The 10853-nt window shown below is 42.5% G+C and overlaps 1 protein-coding gene across 2 annotated transcripts in view; it reads right to left on the reverse strand.

Annotated features, from left to right (window-relative positions):
- Positions 1 to 10090, reverse strand: part of LOC126416406 (cuticle protein 64-like) — a 29152-nt gene extending 19062 nt beyond the window's left edge. The window contains exons 1-2 of one of the 2 annotated variants that reach the window (XM_050084118.1): positions 9952 to 10090; positions 3261 to 3695 (exon numbers count right to left, since the gene is read on the reverse strand). In XM_050084118.1, the coding sequence (XP_049940075.1) occupies positions 3456 to 3695; positions 9952 to 9963 (252 nt within the window). In that variant the 5' untranslated portion in view covers positions 9964 to 10090 and the 3' untranslated portion in view covers positions 3261 to 3455. Of the gene's footprint in view, positions 1 to 3260; positions 3696 to 9951 lie in introns of those variants that run through there. The other variant, XM_050084119.1, reaches the window with a different exon arrangement.
- Between the last annotated feature and the right edge of the window lie 763 nt (positions 10091 to 10853).

A 10853-nucleotide genomic window follows, 5' to 3' on the forward strand; every position in this document is an offset into this window, starting at 1 on the left:
TTAGAGTTGACGGTAAATTAAGTTCATGGTTCAGAGTAGTTTCAGGGGTAAGACAAGGCTGCAACTTGTCTCCACTGTTGTTCATATTATTTATGGATCATATGTTGAAAACAATAGACTGGCTGGGTGAGATTAAGATATGTGAACACAAAATAAGCAGTCTTGCATATGCGAATGACTTAGTTGTGATGGGAGATTCGATTGAAAGTTTGCAAAGTAATATTTCAGAGCTAGATCAGAAATGTAAGGACTATGGTATGAAGATCAGCATCTCCAAAACGAAAGTAATGTCAGTGGGAAAGAGATATAAACGGATTGAGTGCCAAATAGGAGGAACAAAGTTAGAACAGGTGGACGGTTTCAAGTACTCAGGATGCATATTCTCACAGGATGGCAACATAGTGAAAGAACTGGAAGCGAGGTGTAGCAAAGCTAATGCAGCGAGCGCTCAGCTACGATCTACTCTTTTCTGCAAGAAGGAAGTCAATACCAAGACTAAGTTATCTGTGAACCGTTCAATCTTTCTACCAACTTTGGTGTATGGGAGCGAAAGCTGGGTGGATTCAGGTTACCTTATCAATAAGGTTGAGGTTATGGATATGAAAGTAGCTAGGATGATTGCAGGTACTAGTAGATGGGAACAATGGCAGGAGGGTGTCCACAATGAGGAAATCAAAGAAAAACTGGGAATGAAATCTATAGATGTAGCAGTCAGGGCGAACAGGCTTAGATGGTGGGGTCATGTTACACGCATGGGAGAAGCAAGGTTACCCAAGAGACTCATGGGTTCAGCAGTAGAGGGTAGGAGGAGTCGGGGCAGACCAAGGAGAAGGTACCTGGATTCGGTTAAGAACGATTTTGAAGTAATAGGCTTAACATCAGAAGAGGCACCAATGTTAGCACTGAATAGGGGATCGTGGAGGAATTTTATAAGGGGGACTATGCTCCATACTGAACGCGGAAAGGTATAATCAGTCTTAAATGATGATGATGATGATGGGACATGTATGAATAAAGATGCAGTAAAATAATTTCATATAATGTGTTTTCTGAATCATTTCCCTACATCATCTCACATGTGGGATCTAAATTCGCAACTGCACCATCGACTGCGTAATGGAATGACGACAATGAAAATTTGTATAGGGCTGTGACTCGAAACCGGGTTTTCCGCCATACTCGAGCGGTCGTCTTAACCGCTTTGGCTATCGATGCACGAATCACGTTACGTTACCTACATCATTTCTAACATATGCAAGCTATCGGGTAACGAAATCAGCATGCGAGATTACCGTTCTGCCGATATGGTTTAAGATGGAGTGCTGAATGTCCTGAATTCGCATATGCTGATGCAAAAAATCCTCGGTGATTGCCGAAGTGAGGTAGCAGTTTCGCTTTAGTATCATTGTATGGGCAGGAATTGTGAATGACGGGAAATATTCCAGGAAAAATTAAGATGTGCTGCGCGGTAATCTGGCCGCGTTTAAGACAGCCGATGTTGGTTATGCACGATGGAGTGCCTTTCCGCTTTCCATCCTTCATACGACACTAACGCGATCTTAATACGAACGGATAGTGGTCCAAGAAGTCCAGTAGCATGAACTCCACGCTTACCTGATTATAATGCCTCAAATTACTGGTAATGGGGACATTAGGGGCATTAGGATTTTGCACATCAGTTGAAACGCGCACGCGATACAGGAGAATGTGGTCGATGAATGTGGCGAAGTCGAAGGGGAGCCATATGTGTTCACACGACTGTCTTTGAAATATGATGGCGTATGTAAGAATGAGTGGTAACCAAAACGAGTATGGATAAAACACACTCCTGCCGCTGTTGAGTTCTGAACTGTCGCAGTAAATGTTTCTGAGCAAGCTGTATTCGTATAGAAATTCTAAACGAAAATTCGTTCCACATATAGAGAATCTAAATGCCGTAAGACCTAACTGTCTCGTGTAGTTGTGTTGAAATGCTAATCATTTGCATAACCTAGTATATGATATACTTAACGCCATGTTGACATTTGATGTTTGCTTCCTTCATGGTCCTTAATGGTCAAGAGTGTGGAACGTTTCTGTGTTACATTTGATTACAATCACATCTAACTATTTTTCGGTAATTTTTAATTACTGTTGTCCCAAAGGCTGGCTGTATTTCGTATAATGTGTGCCTCATGGTGTAAAATGTAACTCATTTCCAAAAATTGGGCTAAATTTCTGTTTCAGACCTATACAGAAAACTGGCGCTCTTAAATTAAAGGTAATCTGTCGTGCAAACTGCTCCCTCTATACGACATCAACTGCATCTAAAATAAAGCTGAAAATTTTGAACTACAACAAGTAGCTTGAGAAACCGCTTATGTGGTAAGAAACCGTTCCACTGTCATCTGATGCCTCCTGAATAATCTACCCTATAAGTTAGAACATGATTTTTCCACCGTTTTTATATTAATTTCCATTGATAGCTCCAATACAGGACATCTTCGCGGTATCGTTAAAGTTTCAACTGAGAATTCCAGTATAAATTTAAAATATGAGTTATAGCTGCTTGTTTCTTTAATTTCACGTGCTGTTCTCTCCGAAACAGGTTGCATATTGGCACATATTCTTCGTATATACAGCACCTGCATCCCGGTTCCGTTAGGACCGCTTATTATGTGAAATTCTAAACTGAAGTGTTATCTCGTAGGGAGCAGCGTCGTTATTATCCTTGAAGCTTCAAGAAAAGCTGTGTAGAAAGTCAAAACATTTCTGCAGCTGGCATCCTACCTGGGAATTCAACACTACGACTCTGACACTCGTCAGCAAATGTCAGTGGATCACTGAGGTAATATCGAGTTTTTTGAGTCCCCAGCATTTGTGCGCGTGAACTCGCCGAATTCGACCCGAGTATCGAGAGGCAAGTTCCTGGTTGCACTTCCGTGAGGACACCCCAGCCCAAAAAGCAAAGTATGAGCACCAGTTTTTGGCCGATAAATGGATCACATACCCTATATGTATGGATTTTGCCCCAGCCACCGTGTGGTTACTCCCAAAACAGAATATGGCAATGAAACGACGCGAATAAGAACACAAGAAAATTATACTGCAGCACTAAACGCAACTCCAATAAAGGGCTAGAGTGACTTTTAGAAAACACGTTTAAAACGATTTCAGCTGTGTTTTGATTCGGGGAAAGACTATTCTGAATTAATTCAGTGATTTTGTGAACTTCCATTTGTTTTATTTTTCATAGCCACAGTGTAACCATTAACGGTATCATGTGGATGGCACTCCCTTTCTCTGTTGACTCCATTGGTGATGTCAAATCATGATACTACGATGTAAATAGGTACTCTGGTACTTTAAGAGAGAAAATGACAAAGAAACTCAGTATGTTATATTACAAAAAGGAGCTTTAATGAGGCCACAGCAACAAAGAAACACAATACAAGCTGGTTAGAGAGGAAGGCGCTTCAACCGTGCACCAGCCTTCCGTGGACACCGCCGAGGTAGCCATATCCGTAGCCGATGGCGGGTCCGGCGACAACTGCAGGGGCAGCGACGGCGGCGACTGCGGGGGCGGCGACCACAGCGGGGGCGGCGACGGCGGGGGCGGCCAGCAGTCCGGCCCCCAGGCCGAGGTATCCACGCTTCTCGCGCTGCAGCTCCTGCTGGCAGGACACCATCGCCACACACGCGACCAGCACGACCACCTGCGAAAGGCGACACGACGCAGCTGTCACTCGCTGACACCACCAACAACATACCAATATGCAACTCTTCAGGCTTTCCCGGCGAGATCTTGACATGTGCAATAAACTGGTCTACTGCCGGATGTTTCTGTCGCTCTGGCACAATATTTCGGTCACGTAACTCGTTGCCTTGTTCAGGTGCTACCTGAGACTGTCTCAGGTAGCACCTGAAGAAGGCAGCGAGTTACGTGACCGAAATATTGTGCCAGAGCGACACAAACATCCGGCAGTAGACCAGTTTATTCCACATGTCAATATCCTCAATTTTTGCGGCCTCAGCAATTCCACGAAAAGATATAAAATTTCCCAGGTAACATCATGCACTATATGGATGGGGGAGAGAGAATTCCATCTATTACTGTCTGATGCTAAGGAGCACTCATAAGCGCCAGGAGCCTCATGGCACAGTTTGGACAGCGACTCCAAGGTCATGAAGGAATAACATACGCTAGGATTTACTTGACATTGTTGCACATAGCTTATTAGAAATAGCCTGGCGAGACTGTATTATCGGCATTTGTTAGAAAGGACTGGGGCATAAATAGGCCGTAGAGTGTTAAAAGACTTCATGTATCTACGAGGGGACTTCAAAAAGCATGTTTAGTGTCGTAGCTTAACGATACTGCCAGAGACGGCGCTTCGAAGATTCTTGATCGTGCCACAAGCGGCGCTTTGAACATCGCTGCCGTTGAAGAAACTCCAGAACCGACAGGACGAAGTTATAAGCTGCGGTCACCTTAAGACCAGTTCTCTGCTTCTACTTGTAGTTCCGTGCTTCTAGTGGCAGTTCCTGTTGCTCGTTGGTGCCGACCATTACTCCGAATTGTTCGTAGCCCTACTGGCAAATATTCAGTGTGTATAGACGCACGCCCGGGTTAGGCCACTGCTTGTAACTAGCTACGGCTGTAACAAGTGACAGTAGTGTAGCAGTTTCTCGGAGTAAGTTGAGTACAATAACTTTATTTAAATTGAATTTGTGTCTAGTATTCTTTTGCTTGCCTGTCCAGATTCTTACGGCAACACATCCTTTGGTCATCTTCCTCCCATTCGTCGTAAAGGTAGCGAACGCGCAACACGACAGTAAGTTACAGATGTAGTCCGAACCTAAAACTATTGGGGAAAAAAGAGGAGTTCGCTGTCAGAAGAGAGCACTTGTTCTCGGTCTCCAGCCGACCGATTTCTGCTGTGGTACGCTTAACTGGAGCATCACAGTGTGCGTGTCAGGTGGAGTGGTTATTCGAAATCTATCTCAAAGTCGAAGTATGTGGAACAGTACAGTACCATTCTTGTTGGCAGTTTATTCAAATTCTACACCGATTTACAATAAAATTCTAGTAATATATAGTCGCGCGGTCTAAGGCGCCTTTTCACGGTCCACGTGGCTCCCTCCGTCGGAGGTTCGAATCCTCCTTCCGGCAAGGGTGTGTGTGTTGTCCTTAGCGTAAGTCAGTTATGTTAGATTAAGTAGTGTGTAAGCTTAGGGACCGATGACCTCAGCAGTTTGGTCCCATAAGATCTTACCACAAATTTCCTAGTAATATCGAGCCTAGTCATAGTGAAATGGTGCCAACAATTTGACCAAGAACTCACAGACGCAGTTGAAGCTCATCGTGAAAACAGGCCATCGACGTCAAGCACAGACCACAATGTACAGCCAACAGAAGAACTGATTGGCAGCAGTCGCAAATTTTCCAACGAAGATAACTTCCACAAAGCGGTCCTGGAATGGCTGCTTGACCATTGAGCAGAGTTCTGTTGTGAAGAAACTGAACGACTGGTAAAACATTCCCATCGTCACCGTTGTTTACAGATTTGGAGACAATAATGAAATACACTGTCATTTGTCTCCGTCACTTTACAGTGTAGTGCAGCATTAAATAAAACTTACTTGATTTTCTGAAACAGAGGAAGAGGGAAGAAAGAGAAACTGGGGAGGTGGCAAATCACTTCTACGAACCACAAAGAACTTTTCAGTATTGCAATGGCAGAAGTTGAAAAATTTTGCCGGATCGGGACTCCAACCCGGACGTTCTACTCCTGTAGGAAGTTTTCTTTAACTGTCTCAGCTGCCCAGACACGCCCCCCGCCCGACCCAAACACTCGTCTTATCGCTCGCTGCTTACCAGCTTCCCTCGTCCATTATACCTCCTACTTGCAAATTCTTGATTCCCTAGGGATTAGAACGATATTTCTGCATCCGCGCCGAATCATATGTCATAGAGAAATCACGCTCTATTGTATTAATGTAAATGAGTGCTATCTGTTCTGTCGGACTTGTTCGACTGAACAGGCGACACTCAGTTACATTAATAAAAGTCACATGGGCTGCCAAAAGTCCTCTCGTATGCAAACATAGAAACTTAATTACAGCTGAAGACTAACTTGAAATCCTCTGCTCTTGCCAGTACATATGGTTAAAACTGAACAGGAAAATATTAAATAAGTGCCAAACAGGCTTCTCGTATAGACACCTACAAGCAAGAAATTTCATTATCCATTTCAGTTTCAGAATCCTTCTGCAAACTATTGGTTACTGTCGCTAGCTGCTGACAGACATAGCTATACTCCCAGTACTAGTCCTTCCTGCAAACGGATCTGAGATGGCTTCTGACTGCTAGAGTACGTAGTAGTGAAGTAGTGAAGTAACATGCAAGCTGTGAAGTTGGATGGACCACACTTGGACGGAAATAACTTGACGTTTTTTTATCAGTTTCCTGTTCCAAATGTTCCATTTAGGTCTTATATGTAAGATAATCTAAAATATTTTATGGATCCTCCAATGTTTCATTAGGTTCTAGGAGGCTTCCAGAGATGTAAGGTGTTGAGCTCTCATAATGTTCCTGCCATCACCCAGTTAGAAGGACGATATAACATCGATTAAGGAAGAAACTAACAGAGGCAACGGAAAATAGCAAAACAAAGTACTGTGTGATAGTCCCGGTTATTTTAGCCACAGGTACATTCAGGAACTGCATCTGATTCAATCTAGTCTATTGCCCTAGTCTGTCAAAGTTAAGGGCGTCAATTAGTAACATTTTTACAGGTCATTGTGAGAAGGGAATCCTAAAGTGACGCATAAACATTATGTTGCCCGCAACTACGATTTAAATGGTTCAAATGGCTCTGAGCACAATGGGACTTAACATCTGAGGTCATCACTCCCATAGAACGTAGAACTACTTAAACCTAACTAACCTAAGGACATCACACACATCCATGCCCGAAACAGGATTTGAATCTGCGACCGAAGCAGTCGCGCGGTTCCGGACTGAAGCGCCTAGAACCGCTCGGCCACCGAAGCAGGCTAGGTTTTAAATAGGTAACAGATATGGGTACACAATCCATTCCTATATAACAGTTTCTGAAGTGCCCGTATTCTGTAGTGCAATTACACTAGATACATCCTGCTGTTCTAAAGTAGATTTGTATATTTTTAATTGCAGTGATACATTTGTGGATTACAGTCATAGTATGTGATGAGTTCTACATCAGGGGTTTCGAAAGGATTCCTGTACAGGGACCCTAACAATGAAATGCTGTAATTTACAGGGAACGTAACCATTCATTCTTGATTTAATTCAGTATTTCAGTGATAACTCGTGAGTTCTTCGCAATCACCGTGCAGACTCAAAATGGACTGTAATGGTTTCAGCTACGTGGTTGTTACCCATCTGTAAATTTTTTATGCAATTTACTCCTTTCTTTTGTTGCAAAAGGTAACTCAAGCACCACTGTCTGACCAATAATCTCGGTAACATACGGATTCTTGAAACTGGGGAAGCATATTCGGTTGTTGGCAATTTCATGAGAATGTTCTGGAGTATTTCATTCCATATTTTGCGCAGCTTTATATAGTGAGGCGAAACGCTGACCATTTTTCAATCAATTTTTGTTAAACTGTGACCATCAGATTTCACAACAGTACAGCTCGTATTTAGATAAGCAAGTCGTGGGCACTTTCTCCAACAGACTGTAAATCTGAACAGGAATTTTCAAGTGATGCAACACGGAATCGATCGTACACTCAAAGTTCATGTTATGTCACACATCCAGAAGCTGCACAACGCTTCTAACGAAATTGTCTTGAACAGAGAGGCAAAAAGTAATTCTCGTAGGAAATCAGCTGAAACTCATTGTTCTGAAGAGGGGAGTGTGTGGGAACCAAATCAGGTATGATTAATGCAGCAACGTAATTGTAGCCAACATTACCTCCTACTGACTATTTGCCATGCTACTGCCTTAAACTCAGCGAAGTACTGTTGGTGCATCAGATGAAATACTCAAATTAATAAATGACACTTATTTCTGCCATAAAATAACTTCTCATTAGTTTGAAATACGTTATTCGGCCTAGTCTGAAGACTAACAATACCAGGTAGAATATCTTACACGTTTAGCGATGGCTCAAATGTCATTATTAGCTTATAACAAAAAATTACTGGGGCAGGTACAGATGTGTGGTCAGGATTCTGTGCACTTTCTTCTCATTATATATAGGTAACAACGAAATACTACCTGAGCTACATCGCTTAACAACGGTAGAGTAAATAGACACTATCTTGGCCATGATACAGTTGTCTCATAGTTAATCGCATAGGTTATCTCATATAATCAAGTCACGTTATTTTGCTACCAGGGAGAACTAGAATGTTGTAGGCCGGCCGTTGTGGACGAGCGATTCTAGGCGCTTCAGTCTGGAACCGCGCGACCGCTACGGTCGCAGGTTCGAAACCTGCCTCGTGCATGGATATGTGTGATGTCCTTAGATTAGTTACGTTTAAGTGGTTCTAAGTTCTACGGGACTGATGACCTCAGATGTTAAGTCCCATAGTGCTCAGAGCCATTTTGAACCTAGAATGTTGTAAGTGCCCTCGAAAAATGCTACCTTTCTGTTGGTGGGTCATTTTTAAACGTAATAAAGAGAAATACACAGAGAAATGATGCACCGCTCATCTGGGGATTGTTTACACAGCGTGGAAGTCTCCTTTAAGGGGGGTAGGACGTCAAACGGTCCGACTTGGAGCAGGAGACGTACCACAGGACATTTTAATTTCAGCTGTCTATACTTTTACAAATAAATTCATAAAACATTGTCAGCATGACCAGGAAGGATTCAGAATTCACACTCATAGCAGTGGAAGTTCGAAAACATAACGAAGTAATTTTTTTTAATTCTGAAATTTCATCATTTTTTTCACTTACTAATGGCAGCATTTGTTGCTATAGGTACAATTTTCTTCATAAGTAAGAGAGATTCTTCGATGAATTTTGCACAGCATACAAACCATACGTAGAGGTGTATGAAACTCTAGAATTTTCCAAATCTATTAAAAACTGTAGTAAAAATTGAGGTAATTAACTATAAAATTTGTGTTTTTTCTAAACATGAACTTTAAAATATAGCATCTCATTCGTTTTTTCATAAATTAAATAAATTCTAGAGTTTCATACACCTCTAAGTATGGTATGTATGCTGTGCAAAATTCATAGAAGAATCTCTCTAACTTATGAAGAAAAGTGTACTCATAGCTATGAATGCAGCCATTAGTAAGTAAAAAAAAAAATTATGAAATTTCACATGTAAGAAAATTGACATGTTTTCGAAGTTCCACTGCAATGAGTGCGAATTCTGGATCCTTCGTGGTGATGCTGAGAAAGTTTTATGAATTTATTTCTAAAATTATAGACACTGGAAATTAAAATGTCCTTTGATGCCTCTCCTGCTCCAAGTCGGCCCGTTTGACGTCCTACCCCGCTTAAATGATCAGCTTCTAAAGATGGAAGGTTTGAAAATTAGTACTGCACCACAGTAACATTTGCTATTACTATTTTGATGGCCCAACTTTTAGGATAAGTTGAAGCAGATATTAGCTGCTGCTGCACACATATCGGATAGTGACCACGAAAGTGTAATTAGAGTGATTCATGTTTGTTCAGCAGCTAATGCTAAATATCCGCCAAGGAACTGTAAGAGGAAGACAAGCATCCCACATCTGGTTGCGGACTACAGATGTGGATGAAAAAGGCGGGGCCACTCATATACGATCCGTTCGCAGCGGGAAGGTCCTCGTAACAATTCAGTCAACATAACTGGTGTTGGTACCCCTTGTAACACATTACTCAAATTCTCAAGTGATTTGGATCTATTGACAGTACACATCTATTTACATCAATGAGCTGATTATATGTCACTCTCCAGAAGAACACAGGCACTTACCAAGAACTTCATGTTGCTGTGTGGATAAGGTTGTTGCTGTGGGAGCAGACTGTACCTGCAGACCGCAGGCACCTGTCTTTTATATCGTACTGCAACGTGCGCGGCGGTCTCTGCCACAGTGGGCGGCCTTCCGCTGCGGTACTGTCCACTGCTAGAACTGGTCTACTTCTAGGTCGCCTACATCAGCCAGTGTCAGTCGGAGGCGTGGTTCTTTCACTCAGGAGAAAGGTTTGTTCCTGTAGTCGAGTTTGTTGCCGTCGTAACCTTGGCACCGAAGACAGCTTTGATGCAGCTTGCAAAAGATGCGATTTTCCTCAGTAATAAAGGGAACACGTGCTGTCAAGACAAATCACGTCTGACTATATCTGCCGGTCGGAGTGGCCGAGCGGTTATAGACGCTACAGTCTGGAACCGCGCGACCGCTGGGGTCGCAGGTTCGAATCCTGCCTCCGGCATGTATGTGTGTGATGTCCTTAGGTTAGTTAGGTTTAAGTAGTTCTACGTTCTAGGGGACTGATGACCTCAGACGTTAAGTCCCATAGTGCTCAGACTATATCTATCATAGATAAAATAACTTTTCAACAACAGAAATATACTACGTAATTTGTAATAACCGTTTTAAAAGAAAGATACTTCATACAGTAAGGGAACAATAACCTGAAAGGGAATATGCACATTTTAATAAGTTTTACAAAATTCAAATTCATATTATTGCACGACAAAATATTGAGCCAATAAAACTTGCCCAGAATACATACACCGTCTTGTTAAAATTGAGGTGTAAAACTTGCTTAGCCGGCCATTGTGGCCGAGCGGTTCTAGGCGCTTCAGTCTGGAACTGCGCTGCTTCTACGGTCGCAGGTTCGAATCCTACCCCGGGCATGGATATATGTGATGTCCTT

This window comes from Schistocerca serialis, chromosome 8 (genome assembly GCF_023864345.2).
Source record: "Schistocerca serialis cubense isolate TAMUIC-IGC-003099 chromosome 8, iqSchSeri2.2, whole genome shotgun sequence".
In the NCBI taxonomy this organism is placed as follows: domain Eukaryota; kingdom Metazoa; phylum Arthropoda; class Insecta; order Orthoptera; family Acrididae; genus Schistocerca; species Schistocerca serialis.